Below are 20,580 nucleotides of genomic sequence, written 5' to 3' on the forward strand. Positions count from 1 at the left end.
AACCCCCAAACCCACAACTCTAACCATCTCACTAACCCCTAAACCCACAACTCTAACCATCTCACTAACCCCTAAACCACAACTCTAACCATCTCACTAACCCCTAAACCCACAACTCTAACCATCTCACTAACCCCTAAACCCACAACTCTAACCATCTCACTAACCCCCAAACCCACAACTCTAACCATCTCACTAACCCCTAAACCCACAACTCTAACCATCTCACTAACCCCTAAACCCACAACTCTAACCATCTCACTAACCCCTAAACCCACAACTCTAACCATCTCACTAACCCCCAAACCCACAACTCTAACCATCTCACTAACCCCTAAACCACAACTCTAACCATCTCACTAACCCCTAAACCCACAACTCTAACCATCTCACTAACCCCTAAACCACAACTCTAACCATCTCACTAACCCCTAAACCCACAACTCTAACCATCTCACTAACCCCTAAACCCACAACTCTAACCATCTCACTAACCCCTAAACCCACAACTCTAACCATCTCACTAACCCCTAAACCACAACTCTAACCATCTCACTAACCCCTAAACCCACAACTCTAACCATCTCACTAACCCCTAAACCCACAACTCTAACCATCTCACTAACCCCTAAACCCACAACTCTAACCATCTCACTAACCCCTAAACCACAACTCTAACCATCTCACTAACCCCTAAACCCACAACTCTAACCATCTCTCTAACCCCTAAACCCACAACTCTAACCATCTCACTAACCCCTAAACCCACAACTCTAACCATCTCACTAACCCCTAAACCCACAACTCTAACCATCTCACTAACCCCTAAACCCACAACTCTAACCATCTCACTAACCCCCAAACCCACAACTCTAACCATCTCACTAACCCCTAAACCCACAACTCTAACCATCTCACTAACCCCTAAACCCACAACTCTAACCATCTCACTAACCCCTAAACCCACAACTCTAACCATCTCACTAACCCCTAAACCACAACTCTAACCATCTCACTAACCCCTAAACCCACAACTCTAACCATCTCACTAACCCCTAAACCCACAACTCTAACCATCTCACTAACCCCTAAACCCACAACTCTAACCATCTCACTAACCCCTAAACCCACAACTCTAACCATCTCACTAACCCCTAAACCCACAACTCTAACCATCTCTCTAACCCCTAAACCCACAACTCTAACCATCTCACTAACCCCTAAACCCACAACTCTAACCATCTCACTAACCCCTAAACCACAACTCTAACCATCTCACTAACCCCTAAACCCACAACTCTAACCATCTCACTAACCCCTAAACCCACAACTCTAACCATCTCACTAACCCCTAAACCCACAACTCTAACCATCTCACTAACCCCTAAACCACAACTCTAACCATCTCACTAACCCCTAAACCCACAACTCTAACCATCTCACTAACCCCTAAACCCACAACTCTAACCATCTCACTAACCCCTAAACCACAACTCTAACCATCTCTCTAACCCCTAAACCCACAACTCTAACCATCTCACTAACCCCTAAACCCACAACTCTAACCATCTCTCTAACCCCTAAACCCACAACTCTAACCATCTCACTAACCCCTAAACCCACAACTCTAACCATCTCACTAACCCCTAAACCCACAACTCTAACCATCTCACTAACCCCCAAACCCACAACTCTAACCATCTCACTAACCCCTAAACCCACAACTCTAACCATCTCACTAACCCCCAAACCCACAACTCTAACCATCTCACTAACCCCTAAACCCACAACTCTAACCATCTCACTAACCCCTAAACCCACAACTCTAACCATCTCACTAACCCCTAAACCACAACTCTAACCATCTCTCTAACCCCTAAACCACAACTCTAACCATCTCTCTAACCCCTAAACCCACAACTCTAACCATCTCACTAACCCCTAAACCCACAACTCTAACCATCTCTCTAACCCCTAAACCACAACTCTAACCATCTCACTAACCCCTAAACCCACAACTCTAACCATCTCACTAACCCCTAAACCCACAACTCTAACCATCTCACTAACCCCCAAACCACCACCTTGACCCCAAACTTAACTCTGCGGGCTGCCCAACCACCCGGAGCTGGTGAGGAATGATTAACCCCTTAACTCCCACCTGAACCGAGCACATTTTCTCCAGCTTTACCCCAATCCAAAAGCTTCTGGAAAAAAGCTGTGAAAATAGCAACGAAACTGAGACGAAAATAAGGATGAAAATGTGAAAAAAGTGACAAAAATTTGACAAAAATGGACAAAAATTTGACAAAAAAAGTGAGAAAAATTTGGCAAAAAATTTAGAAAAAATGGACAAAAAAGTGACAAAAAATTGACGAAAAAGTCCCGAAAAATTGACAAAAATGAGACTGCCGCCCAACAAAAAAAGTGATGAAAAAAAATCTGATGACGTGAGGAAAAAGATCAATTTAGAGGAGTTTTGTAGGTCTTAGCTTTCAAATGAGGTGTTACACTGGCCTACAGGATTTGGATAAAGCTGAACTGGAGAAAATGCTCTCGGTTCAGGCGGGAGTTAAGACCATACCCCTAAACTACCACCCTGACCCCAAACCACAACACTAACCCCTAAACCACAACACTGACCCCAAAATTAACTCTGTGGGCTGCCCAACCACCCGGAGCTGGCGAGGAACTCTAAACCTAATACCTAAACTACAACACTACCCCCTCTTTGTGTCACATCTTATTAGAAAAAAAGAAAAACAACATTACTTCCTCCTCAGTATTTTGTCCGGCTTATCGTGTTTGGTGAATTCCCTTGTCAAAGCCGTGACCCCTGACCCCTGACCCCTGGGTAAAGAGGAGGTTCTGGCTGATCAGGACAGACCTGTTTCCGCGGCGCCTCGTCCTGAACTCCTGAAGCCTGAGAGTGTTTCCCTTTGTGCAGATCCTGCTGTGCGACTCGTGCGACAGCGGTTACCACACGGCCTGCCTGCGCCCGCCGCTCATGGTCATCCCGGACGGAGAGTGGTTCTGCCCGCCCTGCCAGCACGTACGTTATACGCCCGCCCACGCCCACGCCCACGCCGGGGATCCGCCAAAGCTCACTGTGCACTTTCCTCTTCAGAAACAACTGTGTGACAAACTGGAGGAGGCGCTGCAGAACCTGGACGCGGAGCTGAAGAAGAAGGAGCGCGCCGAGAGGAGGTGAGGGAACATCAGGGTCGGACATTTTACTAAATGAGAAACTTTATTCTCTCATTACAGCAGCTCTTAAAAAGCAATTATAGATGAACTAGAGCAGGGGTCGGCAACCTTTAACACCGAAAGAGCCATTTGATCCGGTTTCCACGGAAAAGAAAACACTGGGGGCCGCAAATACTTTTTGACATCTAACGCTGGGTTTACAAATAACGACGACAAGTCACGAATGTCAGTGATTCGGGGTAGAGGTTTCACGCGCCGCCGCGAACTGTTGCAACCTGTTACTGCTTGTTACAATTAATGGCACGAATTATTACGCATGGTCACGAATATGCGTCCCGCACTGTTGCGCGCTGTTGCGTTCTGCTGCGCGCTGTTGCGGGTTATTGGGAACTGTCGCGTTCTGTCAAAAATCTGTCAAGAATTGGGCGAATGTGGACAAGATCGCTGCCGCGCACACCGGGGTGAAGGCGGAGCAGGGACGTCTCGCTCCGCCGTGCGCCCCTGACCCGTTGGGCTCTTGCCAAATCGGGTTAAACAAAAAGCAAATACACCAGCTCAGGCCTGTCCATATACTGAAGAATAACAATAGTTTTTCAGTCTATGGGACAGTCACACCAGTTCAACCCCACTCCTGTCAATGTGTAACACGGGCAAACGCATCAACAAACGCACGCGCTTCATGTCAGATAAGTCCGTGCAACAGCCGCACATTAAAGGCTGACTTTACTTCACAGAATAAGCATAAAAACACTGCACTCACTGTGCACTCGATCTTCTGAGAACCCGTCGTCGAACTTGCTGCTCTTAAACCTCTTTATCCAATGATTCTCACTCGTCTGGTCAATCCACAAACACAGGCGCCTGTCTTCACCTGCCCCGCGCCCATCGCCGCTTGTTTTATGTGTCTAAGGTTGTAAATAAGCCTTAACTTATCTGTGGTGTAGCTGCTGGAACCATGCGCTGTTGTTTTGGTCAGTGGAGGCAGCGTGGGAGATGCATTCAGGGACCGCGGGAAAGGCGCACTTCTTACTGTCCCTTTTATCCACAAACGCAGGAAAATCGTGACAAATATATAACAGTGGGCTTCTCCAGCGGGGGGGCAATAGGGGTGGCAGGGACGGACTCCTAAACATCAGGAGGAACGACCGCAGGAGGAGGAAAAGCCGGCGTTTTGGCGGGTATTTTGAGTATGACGTTTATTTTGAGCGACGAAAAACAATAAAATATATTTATTCTAACATGTCAAGATCACAATAATCTTCCAATTTAGAGCTAAAATATTAAAGAACTAACACAAATAAAACACACTTCAATTAAATACTTAGGTTTTTTTTTTTTTGTAATTTATTTTCCCAAGCCACTCAGAGCCGCAGTATAAGGATGAAAGAGCCGCGGGTTGCCGACCCCTGAACTAGATGAACCTTCAGCTGGAGCCAGTCTTCTTATAGCTACCTCATTCTGCCACCAGAGGGGGCTGTGGCGCTGTTTTCTCTTTGGGCAGGTTTAAATAGTCATCTATGTCTCAGCAAAAACTCCACAGAAAGCTGCAGAGCTGTTAAACAGACAAATGATCAGGGTCTCTCAGTGGCTGGAGGATAATTGTTTGTCTTTAAATTGTTCTAAAAATGTGTCTATGTGCTTTTCAATGAGGCAAAGGTCGATGGGCAGCTCTCAGATACAGATTAAAAGTTAAACAGTGGCTGAAACTGAATCAAACTTGTGGACACAACAGAAGTTTATAATATTTTATTGCGAACCTTTTCTAAATTGTATTATTTGTAATGATTTATGTAAATGTGTAGGGCTGCTCGATTATTGAAAAAATAATAATCACGATTATTTTAGTCATAATTGAAATCACGATTATTCAAACGATTATTTGTTGCCTTTAAAAAAATCCATCAAAAAAGTGACAAAAATTCATCAAAAAAATGACAAAAATCCATCAAAAAAAGACAAAAATCCATCAAAAAAATGACAAAAATCCATCAAAAAAGTGACAAAAATCCATCAAAAAAACATTTAAAAAAAAACATTAAAAAGACAAAAATCCATCAAAAAAAGACAAAAATCCATCAAAAAAAGACAAAAATCCATCCAAAAAAAACATAAAAAAAGACAAAAATCCATCAAAAAAAAAGACAAAAAAAAACATTCAAAAAAGACAAAAATCCATCCAAAAAGTGACAAAAATCCATCAAAAAAAATGACAAAAATCCATCAAAAAATGACAAAAATCCATCAAAAAAAAGACAAAAAAAAACCATAAAAAAAGACAAAAATCCATCAAAAAAGTGACAAAAATCCATCAAAAAAGTGACAAAAATCCATCAAAAAAACATTTAAAAAAAACCATTAAAAAAAAGACAAAAATCCATCAAAAAAAGACAAAAATCCATCAAAAAAGTGACAAAAATCCATCAAAAAAAAACATTAAAAAAGACAAAAATCCATCAAAAAAATGACAAAAATCCATCAAAAAAAGACAAAAATCCAGCAAAAAATTGACAAAAATCCAACAAAAAAAAGTGACAAAAATTAAAAATTAGAAAAAAAAACGTGAAAAAAAATAAATAAAAAAATTTGACAAAAATATGCATTTTTTTTGTGAAAAAAATAAATTATAATCGATTTTTTGCGATTATGCTAATTTTGTAATCGTTTATTGTTGTAATCGAAATCGTAATCGAATTTCGATTAATTGCACAGCCCTATAAATGTGTTAACTATTTTATGTCTTAGGGACCAGGTCTGCGAACTAGCTTTTAGCTGTACGGCCTATGAACATGGCATCGGTTATTGTAACAATGCTTCTTGTTCTGTCCCTATCAAATAAACATATAAATAAATAACTAGGGCTGCACAATCTAAAGAATATGGTACCGGGGTCCCTCGTTTATCACGGGGGTTACGTTCTAGAAATAACCCACAATAAATGAAATCCTCGAAGCAGACGACCTTATTTTGTACAATTATTGTATATGTTTTAAGGCAGTAAAACCCCTCACCACACACTTTATACACTTTTGTCTCCCTTATGCCTGGTGTCACCGTGTGATTTTTAGATTCACATTACAGACGTGGGGATGGTTCACGTCGACACTCGTCTCTGCGACCACACTTTTATCACAGCAGTTTCAGCTTCAGAAGGCCAGTGTTTAGCTGAGTTAGCGCCACATGCTAACGCTGTTTATTATAGCAGAAAAGTGCAGAGAAAGTAAACGTCGGACCTGCTCATGTGTTGGTCCACAGAGATCCTCTCTGCTGTGAGACGAGGGCTCACTCTGCAACGAGCCAATCCGGACGCAGAACACAATGTGTGTACGGCGTTCACTGTGAAAAAGCTGCAAAACTGAACTAAAATAAATCCGCGAGGCCACGAAACCGCGTTATAACGAGGAACCTCTGTGTCGCGATATTAGATGATGCACTAAAGATGATGCATATTCCTCCCCCAACGTGTTCCAGCCACGTCCTGTTCACCACAACGGCCTCCAACATCTGCACTGTCCCTCAGAAAGGTTCCACGTGAATGAAACGATCTCTTTGTCCTTTCAGGAAAGAGCGTCTGATCTACGTGGGCATCAGCGTGGAGAACATCATCGCTCCGGCGGTAAGTGAAGGAGTGAAGGCTCTTGGCCCACTCGAGTCTCGTTCTCAGTCCTGTGGCAAAGCTCGTGGTGTTTTTATTGATAACTCTTTTAAGCTGGAAAAGCAGCTGAGCGCAGTGGTTCGAGCTTTTTTCATCTTAGGCTTCTTGGGAAGGTGAGGCGCTACTTGCCCCCTAACCAATTCCAAACGGTCGTCCTTGCCCTTGTAACCAGTCGCCTGGACGACTGTAATTCACTTTATTTTGGCCTGAGCCGATCCTCGATTCAGCGCCTCCAGATGGTACAAAATGCAGCTGCACGACTGCTCTCAGGAGCATCACGATATGACCACATCACTCCTGTGCTTGCATCTCTTCATTGGCTCCCTGTTGGATTTAGAATACATTTTAAAATCCTTGTTTTTAAATGTCTAAATGGATCAGCTCCACCTTATTTGTCAGAGTTGATATGTTTGCACAGTCCTGTCCGAGCTCTGAGGTCTGATGAACAATATCTTCTAGACCATCCCAGGTCTAAGCGGAAGAGCAGAGGGGGCGGAGCCTTCGCTGTAGCCGGCCCTAAACTGTGGAATTCTCTCCCTTGACATAATAGAGCTGCCACATCTTTGGAGAGTTTCAAGCGCTCGCTGAAGACTCACTTTTTTGCACTGGCCTTCGGCACGAGCTGAGCTGAGCATTTTCTCCTGTTGATTTTATTTTCTATTTGTATTAAATGTTGATTGTTTTATTTTATGAATCTGTGCAGCACTTTGGGGCAGTGGCTGCTGTTTGTAAATGTGCTCTATAAATAAAAGGAGTCTTGGTTGAGCTCAGTACAGATGAAGACTGACCCGGTGTTCACGCTCCTGATCTCTGGGCGTTTCAGGTGGAGGTGGAAGAAAAGCCCGACGTCGTGGTGAAGGAGAAAAAGGAATCGAAGAAGAGCAAGAGCTGGGGCCGAAGGTCGACGAGAGCGCGGAAGAACATCAGCTACAGGTAACGTGGTTCCATCACCGCCAGGAAACAATCCTCATGTTACGCAATAATGATAATAACGATGTTTGTAGGTTTGACGAGTTCGACGAGGCCATCGAGGAGGCCATTGAGGAGGACATCAAAGAGGCCGAGGGAGGAGGTACGTGGGACAACTGGACTTACATTATTGTCTTCAAAGCAGCTCTCATGTCGAGCTGAAGGAGCCCACTGGGGGAAAATGTTGGAGACTGTTCCTTTAAGGCACTTTAGACACTTTAGGTGAAAGTATTGATGTTTCCCGCAGTGGTGGAAGTGGAGATTTGTATCTGTTTTCCTCCCTTTACATCTTAGTTTTCATGTCAGATATAAAAATGATGATGTTTATTTTATGATGTTTTGTCTGCGAGGTGGGGGCGACCCGGAAGTAGAAAGGCCGTCTTTCCCGCGGGTTTTCATTCATAAATATTGACAGATTTGACATCCACGTGTCCTGCTAAGGGGCCCCGTGATGACGCTTTCACCCAAATATGGTGTTTTTCCTCCTACGAGACGCTGGAGCGGAAAAGTGGAAGAACGGGCCGAGCATGAGCACTCGCTACAAAACTTCAGGGCTGGTTTTCTCTGAATGAGAGAAGCCGCACTCGGGCAGAGCCTGAGCCCTTATAGAAGCTCCCACAGACTCCACACTTTACAGGCTGAGACACAACAACATTCTGAAGGTTTTTTCAGAGGGATTTTTTAATATCTAATTCCTAGCCTGATTTATTCAGCTTTGAAACAAAAAAACAGGCGGAATTTGAGTTTTTACAGATTTTTTCACTGATGATTAGTTTATTGAAAAACTAAACAAAATATCCAAAATCCCTCTGAAAAAATCTTAGTTACTAATATGTCAATAAAATAAAACCATAACATTTTAATCTGGTTCATTATTTTGATTTCGTTGCCCAAAATATAGGCCATTTTGGCAATTTTAATGCTCAAAATGCCTTATTTTTATGTGAAAACATAAAATGACAGAAAAAGTGCAACACATTTTTCCCTCATATTTATATCTGTGATGTTCAGCAAAAGCTTCTAATTGACATCTCTACATTTATGTTTTTTCCCTGTTCACCTGCAGTGTCTCGCCTTAAGCTGAAACCCACGATCAGGCGACTGTTCCCGACAAACCAAATAATCTAAAAAGTGTTGTGAAAAGACTTGTTTTTGGCGGCAGGTGCCGGCCGCGGGAAGGACATGGCCAACATCACCGGGCTGCGCGGCAAAGACATGTCCACCATCCTCCAGGAAGAGGGCAAAGAGAACGGCCGCCCGCCGCGCCCCGTCGCCGCGCAGAAGAAGAGGAAACGGAGGCGCCTCAACGACCTGGACTCGGACAGCACCGCGGACTCGGAGGAGAGCGAGGCCGAGTTCTGCATCAGCGACAGGTAACGCCGCAGGATTTCAACTACGTTTAAGTTTAATGGTTTTGTAAAGCCCAATATCACAACAGGAGTGGCCTCACAGCTGCACCGAACATCAAGGCAATAAAACAGAGCAATAAATATGACAAATAAAAGTTCAGGTGAATCCAGGCAAATATAATGTCCAATAGGAGGTAGTGACGAGCGGCGTGGGCGTCCCCCGTCCTTAGACTCTCCAGCACGGCGAGGAAAAACTCACAAACCCGGCAGGAGAAAAGAGAAACCTTGGGGAGAACCACAGAAGGAGAGATCCACTCCCATGGACGGACAGGCTATAGAGACCCAGGGCCGAAGGATCCCTCAGCAGACGGGCCAAGACACAGACCGTCCAGGCCTCAGATTCCAGAATGCAGGTTCCTCCGTTCACCCAGGTTCCTCCATTCGATCTAGACGGGCACTCCCGAGGGGGGGGCAGGAGACGCCATGTGAATATTGATGAACAGATTACAGATAAATTAAGTATTGTATCATGATAAAACAAAGTCTGCAGTAAGAAGAAGAGGATAGCGCTCAGTGGACCGTACTTCCCACAGCAGTGTTTCTCCTGAGGCAGCTTTACTTCAGGCTGAGGGTCAGAGCTTTACTTCAGGCTGAGGGTCAGAGCTTTACTTCAGGCTGAGGGTCAGAGCTTTACTTCAGGCTGAGGGTCAGAGCTTTACTTCAGGCTGAGGGTCAGAGCTTTACTTCAGGCTGAGGGTCAGAGCTTTACTTCAGGCTGAGGGTCAGAGCTTTACTTCAGGCTGAGGGTCAGAGCTTTACTTCAGGCTGAGGGTCAGAGCTTTACTTCATGCTGAGGCTCAGAGCTTTACTTCAGGCTGAGGGTCAGAGCTTTACCAAACTGACCTGATTATAAGCTAATTCGAAGAGGTACGTTTTGAGCCTAGTCTTAAATGTAGGGACTGTGTCTGCTTCTTTAACGTGGGCTGGGAGTTTATTATTGCTCGGCCTCCTACAGTAATTTTGGAGACTCGAGGAATCACTAGTCCCTGTGTTTTGAGAGCGGAGAGCTCTGGTTGGCTGATATGGAATGACAGCGTCTTGGAGATAAAGCGGAGCTAAACCCTTAATGGATTTAAATGTGAGGAGCAGGATTTTAATTTTGATTCTAAACTCAACAGGAAGCCAATGGAGAGACTTTAGCACAGGTGTCATGTGTTCTCTTCTCTTTGTCCACGTTAACAATCTAGCAGCTGCGTTTTGAACTAATTGAAGACTTTTCAGGAGCTTTTAGGGCACGCTGCCAGCAGGCTGTTGCAGTAATCCAGCCTTGAAGAGACAAATGCGTGAATAAGTTTTTCTGCATCGCTCTTAGTTAGGATATTTCGTATTTTAGCACTGTTGAGCAGGTGAAAGAATGCTATTTTACAAGCCTGGTTTATATGTGAGGTCTTGGTCAAACAGAACTCCAAGGTTTTACTAACTGTTTACGAGAGATATTTCTACAATATCGGATATCGGCCGATCTAACGCCGATAAAGGCCGATGTCTCCAGATCGAAAGTGATAGACAAGTCTCACTGTATTGATCTGACTCTGGAGAAAAAAGGATCATTCACTTTTAAGAAAAGGTCTTGGTATCACAGACTCAAACCCTCAGTATCGGACGTAGAAACTAGAGAACTCGGAGTGGATTCCTCAAACTCCTGGTGAACTCGTGTCCAGATGTTTCTTGTACCATTTGCTGAAGTCTCTCTGTCTCCCGCAGCTCCACGGGGGAGGAGTTCGTGGCGTCGGACAACTCGGCGGTGAGCGAGGCGGCGTCTAACGACAGCGATGCCAGCGGCCGCGGCCGAAAGAGGCGGGCGTCCCGGCACAAACAGCCAATCAGAAAGAGCCAGAGGAAGAGGCGGAGACCGAAAGGCTACTCGGACGACGAGGAAGACGAGACCGATGAGGACGACGAAGACGAGATCGGTAAAGTCTGTTTGACGGGTTTGGTTTATGAAGCGGGTGATGTCGCTTCAGCCAGGAAAGAATCGGCTCAAAATCAGGCTCAAAAAGCACAGAATCAGCACAAAATCAAGATTGAAATTGAACTAAATTACTTAATCCTCAGTAAAAAAAAGTTACGTTTTTTTGTTTCAGGACATTTTTGCAAAAACATATTGAACTGCAGGGATTTTTAGGATTCTGTTTTTCTTGAAGCCCTAGAATGTTTCTGAAAAGCTGATGTAGGGCTGCTCGATTATTGAAAAAATAATAATCACGATTATTTTTGTCTTTATTGAAATCACGATTATTCAAACGATTATTTGTTGCCTTTAAAAAAAAGTCTTTATTTTATTTATATATTTATTCATTAAAAAAAACGATGCTGAATATTTTCTGTTTTCTGAACAGCCATAAAAATACAAATGATTTCAAGTTTGCCTCGATTAAGGAGAGGTTTTGTTTATTTATGGTTTATTTGGTCGGGACAGTGCAAGTTAATGAACAAGCCACACCGGATTGTAGCCTTAGGCTAATTTTCATCCGTCGTCCCCCATGCGCACTCTCAAACACACTCTCATTCATCCTGGCCTATTGTGCATGTTTTTAGTGGTAGGGGAAACCGGAGTACCCGGAGGAAACCTACGCAGACACGGGGAGAACATGCAAACTCCACACAGAAAGGCCCCGTCCTTGGTGGGAATCGAACCCGGGACCTTCTAGCTGTGAAGCACTAGCACTAACCGCTGTGCTACCGTGCCGCCCAGGTTTCTGTTTCACACCTGCCCCCTGTTGGCCAACCCTCACACCTGCGCGGCCTGATGACATCATCACACAGCGCTCTTTGTTTTTATGTCTGGCAAAAGCATGAGCCGTGGCACATGAAATGTGGAGGGGAAATAATGCAAGTCTGCTTTGCCAAAAAAAATAAAAATTATGCTAATTTTGTAATCGTTTAGTGTAATAATTGAAATTGTAATCGAATTTTGATTAATTGCACAGCCCTAAACTGATGGAACAAGTGAATTTCTTCATTGTGAGATCAATAGTCGCATCTTTGATTAAACAGACTAACTTCATCAGGTTTTTTAAAAATCTTAAAGAGGGGATATTCTGCTTTTGTCAGTCCCATAGCACCAGTCTATATCACACTACAATGATGACAAACCTTCTGTTGGTCTGTAAATGCAGTAAATTAGAATAACTGCCTTGTATAAAATGTCTCTCTCAAAATGGCTGTAGTGAATGTCTTGAAATAGGCCTCTGTCTCTTTAAGAACCTCTGAGCCTTTAGACACGCCCCCTCCACACGCTGTCTGTGGCATCAGTGGGGAGGGGGTTCTGCTGAGGAGCAGTGGTTGGTTACTCGGCTGGTGACCAAAGCTCGGAGGCGTCTCCAGGAGGTGGGGGCGTTCCTAGGAGGACTCAGGCAAACCTATCCCTAAAATGGCCGCCATCAGAGTTTTTACAGATTACTCAAAAATATGTGAATGTGCCAAGGCAACACTTTTTTTTTTGATAAGCTTAAGTAATCGATAATCAGTAATTGGATTGCGTTTGAAATAAGGTAGAGATGAGATTACTTTTACAGATTTTTACAGATTTCTCTCATTCCTCTGTTAAGGCCAATGTTAATATAATCTGAAGACGATCACCTTTGACCTGTTGCTTCTGCGTGACCTTTGGCACATGTTGAAACTGTTTCCCGTGTGTGTGTGTGTGTGTTTGTGTGTGTGTTTGTGTGTGTGTGTGTGTGCGTTTGCGTGTGCAGCCTCCAGGGGCTCCAGCGAGTACAGCAGCAGCGACCTGGACATGAGCACGCGGCGCTCACGGAGGAGTCAGAAACAGACGGTCAATTACCACGAGACGTCGGAGTCTGACGGCTCCCGGGCCGAGACCAACCGAGACAAACTGAAGCCGCGGCGGCGCCTGGACAACAGCTCCGACAGCAGCGGTCAGTCTGCAGCTCGCCACGTCGCTCGTCATGTAGCTCGTCATGTAGCTCATCATGTAGCTCACCACACAGCTCGTCATGTAGCTCATCATGTAGCTCACCTCGTAGCTCATCATGTAGCTCATCACGTAGCTCATCACGTAGCTCGTCATGTAGCTCGTCATGTAGCTCATCATGTAGCTCACCATAAAGCTCATCATGTAGCTCGTCATGTAGCTCGTCATGTAGCTCGTCATGTAGCTCGTCATGTAGCTCATCATGTAGCTCACCACAAAGCTCACCACGTAGCTCGTCATGTAGCTCGTCATGTAGCTCACCTCGTAGCTCGTCATGTAGCTCGTCATGTAGCTCGTCATGTAGCTCGTCATGTAGCTCATCATGTAGCTCACCACAAAGCTCACCTCGTAGCTCGTCATGTAGCTCATCATGTAGCTCATCATGTAGCTCATCATGTAGCTCACCTCGTAGCTCATCATGTAGCTCATCATGTAGCTCATCATGTAGCTCATCATGTAGCTCACCATGTAGCTCACCATGTAGCTCATCATGTAGCTCACCTCGTAGCTCGTCATGTAGCTCATCATGTAGCTCATCATGTAGCTCATCATGTAGCTCATCATGTAGCTCATCATGTAGCTCACCACGTAGCTCACCATGTAGCTCATCATGTAGCTCATCATGTAGCTCACCACAAAGCTCATCATGTAGCTCATCATGTAGCTCATCATGTAGCTCATCATGTAGCTCACCTCGTAGCTCCTCATGTAGCTCGTCATGTAGCTCACCATGTAGCTCATCATGTAGCTCATCATGTAGCTCATCATGTAGCTCATCATGTAGCTCATCATGTAGCTCATCATGTAGCTCACCTCGTAGCTCCTCATGTAGCTCGTCATGTAGCTCACCATGTAGCTCATCATGTAGCTCATCATGTAGCTCATCATGTAGCTCACCATGTAGCTCACCATGTAGCTCACCATGTAGCTCACCATGTAGCTCACCACAAAGCTCATCATGTAGCTCATCATGTAGCTCATCATGTAGCTCACCATGTAGCTCACCATGTAGCTCACCACGTAGCTCATCATGTAGCTCATCATGTAGCTCATCATGTAGCTCATCATGTAGCTCACCATGTAGCTCACCACGTAGCTCATCATGTAGCTCGTCATGTAGCTCATCATGTAGCTCATCATGTAGCTCATCATGTAGCTCATCATGTAGCTCATCATGTAGCTCATCATGTAGCTCACCACGTAGCTCATCATGTAGCTCGTCATGTAGCTCATCATGTAGCTCATCATGTAGCTCATCATGTAGCTCACCTCGTAGCTCATCATGTAGCTCACCTCGTAGCTCATCATGTAGCTCACCATGTAGCTCATCATGTAGCTCACCATGTAGCTCATCATGTAGCTCATCATGTAGCTCACCACGTAGCTCATCATGTAGCTCATCATGTAGCTCGTAATGTAGCTCATCATGTAGCTCATCATGTAGCTCATCATGTAGCTCGTAATGTAGCTCATCATGTAGCTCACCATGTAGCTCGTCATGTAGCTCGTCATGTAGCTCATCATGTAGCTCATCATGTAGCTCATCATGTAGCTCGTCATGTAGCTCATCATGTAGCTCATCATGTAGCTCATCATGTAGCTCATCATGTAGCTCATCATGTAGCTCATCATGTAGCTCGTCATGTAGCTCATCATGTAGCTCACCTCGTAGCTCACCATGTAGCTCATCATGTAGCTCATCATGTAGCTCATCATGTAGCTCACCATGTAGCTCATCATGTAGCTCATCATGTAGCTCATCATGTAGCTCATCATGTAGCTCATCATGTAGCTCACTATGTAGCTCATCATGTAGCTCATCATGTAGCTCATCATGTAGCTCACCATGTAGCTCACCATGTAGCTCACCATGTAGCTCACCACAAAGCTCATCATGTAGCTCACCTCGTAGCTCATCATGTAGCTCATCATGTAGCTCATCATGTAGCTCATCATGTAGCTCATCATGTAGCTCACCTCGTAGCTCCTCATGTAGCTCGTCATGTAGCTCACCATGTAGCTCATCATGTAGCTCATCATGTAGCTCATCATGTAGCTCACCATGTAGCTCACCATGTAGCTCACCATGTAGCTCACCATGTAGCTCACCACAAAGCTCATCATGTAGCTCATCATGTAGCTCATCATGTAGCTCACCATGTAGCTCACCATGTAGCTCACCACGTAGCTCATCATGTAGCTCATCATGTAGCTCACCATGTAGCTCATCATGTAGCTCATCATGTAGCTCATCATGTAGCTCATCATGTAGCTCACCACGTAGCTCATCATGTAGCTCGTCATGTAGCTCATCATGTAGCTCATCATGTAGCTCATCATGTAGCTCACCTCGTAGCTCATCATGTAGCTCACCTCGTAGCTCATCATGTAGCTCACCATGTAGCTCATCATGTAGCTCACCATGTAGCTCATCATGTAGCTCATCATGTAGCTCACCACGTAGCTCATCATGTAGCTCATCATGTAGCTCGTAATGTAGCTCATCATGTAGCTCACCATGTAGCTCGTCATGTAGCTCGTCATGTAGCTCATCATGTAGCTCATCATGTAGCTCATCATGTAGCTCGTCATGTAGCTCATCATGTAGCTCATCATGTAGCTCATCATGTAGCTCATCATGTAGCTCATCATGTAGCTCATCATGTAGCTCATCATGTAGCTCACCATGTAGCTCATCATGTAGCTCATCATGTAGCTCGTCATGTAGCTCATCATGTAGCTCATCATGTAGCTCATCATGTAGCTCATCATGTAGCTCGTCATGTAGCTCGTCATGTAGCTCGTCATGTAGCTCATCATGTAGCTCATCATGTAGCTCATCATGTAGCTCATCATGTAGCTCATCATGTAGCTCATCATGTAGCTCATCATGTAGCTCACCATGTAGCTCGTCATGTAGCTCGTCATGTAGCTCATCATGTAGCTCATCATGTAGCTCATCATGTAGCTCATCATGTAGCTCATCATGTAGCTCATCATGTAGCTCGTCATGTAGCTCATCATGTAGCTCACCTCGTAGCTCACCATGTAGCTCATCATGTAGCTCATCATGTAGCTCATCATGTAGCTCACCATGTAGCTCATCATGTAGCTCATCATGTAGCTCATCATGTAGCTCATCATGTAGCTCATCATGTAGCTCACTATGTAGCTCATCATGTAGCTCATCATGTAGCTCATCATGTAGCTCACCATGTAGCTCACCATGTAGCTCACCATGTAGCTCACCACAAAGCTCATCATGTAGCTCACCTCGTAGCTCATCATGTAGCTCACCATGTAGCTCACCACAAAGCTCATCATGTAGCTCACCTCGTAGCTCATCATGTAGCTCATCATGTAGCTCACCATGTAGCTCATCATGTAGCTCATCATGTAGCTCACCACGTAGCTCATCATGTAGCTCATCATGTAGCTCACCACGTAGCTCATCATGTAGCTCATCATGTAGCTCATCATGTAGCTCACCATGTAGCTCATCATGTAGCTCACCATGTAGCTCACCACGTAGCTCATCATGTAGCTCATCATGTAGCTCACCATGTAGCTCGTCATGTAGCTCATCATGTAGCTCACCATGTAGCTCGTCATGTAGCTCGTCATGTAGCTCATCATGTAGCTCATCATGTAGCTCATCATGTAGCTCGTCATGTAGCTCATCATGTAGCTCACCATGTAGCTCATCATGTAGCTCATCATGTAGCTCATCATGTAGCTCACTATGTAGCTCATCATGTAGCTCATCATGTAGCTCACCATGTAGCTCACCATGTTGCTCATCATGTAGCTCACCTCGTAGCTCATCATGTAGCTCATCATGTAGCTCATCATGTAGCTCATCATGTAGCTCATCATGTAGCTCATCATGTAGCTCACCTCGTAGCTCACCTCGTAGCTCATCATGTAGCTCACCATGTAGCTCATCATGTAGCTCACCATGTAGCTCATCATGTAGCTCATCATGTAGCTCACCATATAGCTCATCATGTAGCTCACCTCGTAGCTCGTCATGTAGCTCACCATGTAGCTCATCATGTAGCTCACCATGTAGCTCATCATGTAGCTCATCATGTAGCTCACCATGTAGCTCATCATGTAGCTCACCTCGTAGCTCGTCATGTAGCTCATCATGTAGCTCATCATGTAGCTCACCACGTAGCTCATCATGTAGCTCACCATGTAGCTCATCATGTAGCTCACCTCGTAGCTCATCATGTAGCTCATCATGTAGCTCATCATGTAGCTCATCATGTAGCTCATCATGTAGCTCATCATGTAGCTCACCTCGTAGCTCACCTCGTAGCTCATCATGTAGCTCACCATGTAGCTCATCATGTAGCTCACCATGTAGCTCATCATGTAGCTCATCATGTAGCTCACCATATAGCTCATCATGTAGCTCACCTCGTAGCTCGTCATGTAGCTCACCATGTAGCTCATCATGTAGCTCACCATGTAGCTCATCATGTAGCTCATCATGTAGCTCACCATGTAGCTCATCATGTAGCTCACCTCGTAGCTCATCATGTAGCTCATCATGTAGCTCACCATGTAGCTCATCATGTAGCTCACCTCGTAGCTCATCATGTAGCTCACCATGTAGCTCATCATGTAGCTCACCTCGTAGCTCGTCATGTAGCTCATCATGTAGCTCATCATGTAGCTCACCTCGTAGCTCGTCATGTAGCTCATCATGTAGCTCATCATGTAGCTCACCTCGTAGCTCGTCATGTAGCTCACCATGTAGCTCATCATGTAGCTCACCTCGTAGCTCGTCATGTAGCTCATCATGTAGCTCATCATGTAGCTCATCATGTAGCTCATCATGTAGCTCACCACGTAGCTCACCATGTAGCTCATCATGTAGCTCACCATGTAGCTCATCATATAGCTCATCATGTAGCTCACCTCGTAGCTCGTCATGTAGCTCACCTCGTAGCTCGTCATGTAGCTCATCATGTAGCTCACCATGTAGCTCATCATGTAGCTCATCATGTAGCTCATCACGTAGCTCATCATGTAGCTCATCATGTAGCTCATCATGTAGCTCATCATGTAGCTCATCATGTAGCTCATCATGTAGCTCACCATGTAGCTCGTAATGTAGCTCATCATGTAGCTCATCATGTAGCTCATCATGTAGCTCACCTCGTAGCTCGTCATGTAGCTCACCTCGTAGCTCACCTCGTAGCTCGTCATGTAGCTCACCTCGTAGCTCACCTCGTAGCTCACCATGTAGCTCATCATGTAGCTCATCATGTAGCTCGTCATGTAGCTCACCACGTAGCTCGTCATGTAGCTCACCTCGTAGCTCACCATGTAGCTCATCATGTAGCTCACCTCGTAGCTCACCTCGTAGCTCGTCATGTAGCTCACCTCGTAGCTCACCTCGTAGCTCATCATGTAGCTCACCTCGTAGCTCACCTCGTAGCTCGTCATGTAGCTCATCATGTAGCTCACCACGTAGCTCATCATGTAGCTCACCTCGTAGCTCACCATGTAGCTCGTCATGTAGCTCACCACGTAGCTCGTCATGTAGCTCACCTCGTAGCTCACCTCGTAGCTCATCATGTAGCTCACCTCGTAGCTCATTATGTAGCTCGTCATGTAGCTCACCTCGTAGCTCACCTCGTAGCTCATCATGTAGCTCACCTCGTAGCTCATTATGTAGCTCGTCATGTAGCTCACCTCATAGCTCATCATGTAGCTCGTCATGTAGCTCATCATGTAGCTCACCTCGTAGCTCATCATGTAGCTCACCTCGTAGCTCGTCATGTAGCTTGTCATGTAGCTCACCACGTAGCTCATCATGTAGCTCGTCATGTAGCTCATCATGTAGCTCACCTCGTAGCTCATCATGTAGCTCACCTCGTAGCTCATCATGTAGCTCACCTCGTAGCTCATCATGTAGCTCACCATGTAGCTCACCACGTAGCTCACCTCGTAGCTCGTCATGTAGCTCGCCACACATGCACACTAACAGAAATGACCTGTTCCTGTAAGTAAACACCAAGTAAACCCTTGTTCTTCCCTTTCCCAGCGAGTTACTCCCGGGACTCGTCCGAGGAGCGCCCGGAGCGCCGGCCGAAGCGGAGGGACTGGTCCGACGACGAGGACTCCCGACAGCGGCGCCGGCGCCTGGCCCTGAAACGCCGCCGCGCCTCGGAGGACACGGAGTCTTCGGAGGAGACGGACTCTTCAGAGGAGGACCGTCCCGTCAGGAAGAGGGTCAACCGCATCGACTCGGACGACTCCGACGAGGAGGAGGCGCCGCCGTCCAAGAAGACGGAGGCGCAGGACAAGATGGAGGTGGAGACGCAGGACAAGATGGAGGTGGAGACGCAGGAGAAGATGGAGGTGGAGACGCAGGACAAGATGGAGACGCAGGAGAAGAAAACAGAGGTGGAGACGCAGGAGAAGAAGACGGAGGTGGAGGCGCAGGACAAGATGGCGGTGGAGAAGAAGATGGAGGTGGAGACGCAGGACAAGATGGCGGTGGAGAAGAAGATGGAGGTGGAGACGCAGGACAAGATGGAGGTGGAGACGCAGGACAAGATGGCGGTGGAGACGCAGGACAAGATGGCGGTGGAGACGCAGGACAAGATGGCGGTGGAGACGCAGGAGAAGAAGACGGATGTGGAGAAGCAGGAGAAGAAGACGGAGGTGGAGACGCAGCCCAAGAAAACCAGTGAAGAGGAGAAACCTAAGAAACCAAGTGACGAGGACAAACCTCAAAATGCGAGTGACGAGGACAAACCTCAAAATGCGAGTGACGAGGACAAATCTAGAAAGACGAGTGACGAGGACAAACCTAGAAAGACGAGTGACGAGGACAAACCCAGAAAGACGAGTGACGAGGACAAACCCAGAAAGGCAGCTGAGGAGGACAGGACAAAGAGCCTGCCTCCCACGAACGGACAGAGCGTGAAGAGCGCGGCGCACACGGACAAAACCTCGGCCCCCAACGGCGTTTCCTCGGAGGGAGCGCAGGGGGACGAGGAGGACGAGGACGACCTGCTGGGGGTCACCGACCTCGTGGACTACGTCTGCAATATCGAAGACTTGTAAAAAAAAAAAAAAAAAAAAATCAGAAGGAGATGAAGAGGAGCGTCCCGAGAACTTTGTGTTATTGTATTTTTATATGGCTTAACTTTATTCAAGCGCCCTCGTCCTGTGTCCGGAGCATCGCTGTCCTCGCCGCAAGTTCCCAAATGAAGTGTTTGCGAAGGGCCTGTATCATGCTTCAGCCAGCCTTTTCCAGGTACTTCATGGTATAAGGATCTGAAAGTAAAACTAAATATCCAGAGGTTTCACGTAATCTCGGTATAAGCTCCGCCCGCATCCTCTCAATCAAGAGAAGGAAAGTAAAGAAAAATAGTCCGGGG

The 20,580-nt window shown here is 45.8% G+C and overlaps 1 protein-coding gene across 1 annotated transcript in view; it reads left to right on the forward strand.

The window, feature by feature from the left end:
- The window catches only part of rsf1b.1 (remodeling and spacing factor 1b, tandem duplicate 1), a 40,027-nt gene extending 19,676 nt beyond the window's left edge, over positions 1–20,351 (forward strand). Inside the window, exons 10-19 of the mRNA XM_079566754.1 lie at positions 2,948–3,052; positions 3,128–3,207; positions 6,766–6,820; positions 7,683–7,792; positions 7,864–7,931; positions 8,991–9,201; positions 10,942–11,150; positions 12,936–13,118; positions 19,236–19,486; positions 19,667–20,351. Coding sequence (XP_079422880.1) covers positions 2,948–3,052; positions 3,128–3,207; positions 6,766–6,820; positions 7,683–7,792; positions 7,864–7,931; positions 8,991–9,201; positions 10,942–11,150; positions 12,936–13,118; positions 19,236–19,486; positions 19,667–20,263 — 1,869 coding nt within the window. The 3' untranslated portion in view covers positions 20,264–20,351. The remainder of the gene's footprint in view (positions 1–2,947; positions 3,053–3,127; positions 3,208–6,765; positions 6,821–7,682; positions 7,793–7,863; positions 7,932–8,990; positions 9,202–10,941; positions 11,151–12,935; positions 13,119–19,235; positions 19,487–19,666) is intronic.
- The last annotated feature ends 229 nt before the right edge of the window (positions 20,352–20,580 follow it).

The sequence above is a fragment of the Gobius niger genome (genome assembly GCF_951799975.1).
Source record: "Gobius niger genome assembly, chromosome: 11".
Classification (NCBI taxonomy): Eukaryota; Metazoa; Chordata; class Actinopteri; order Gobiiformes; family Gobiidae; genus Gobius; species Gobius niger.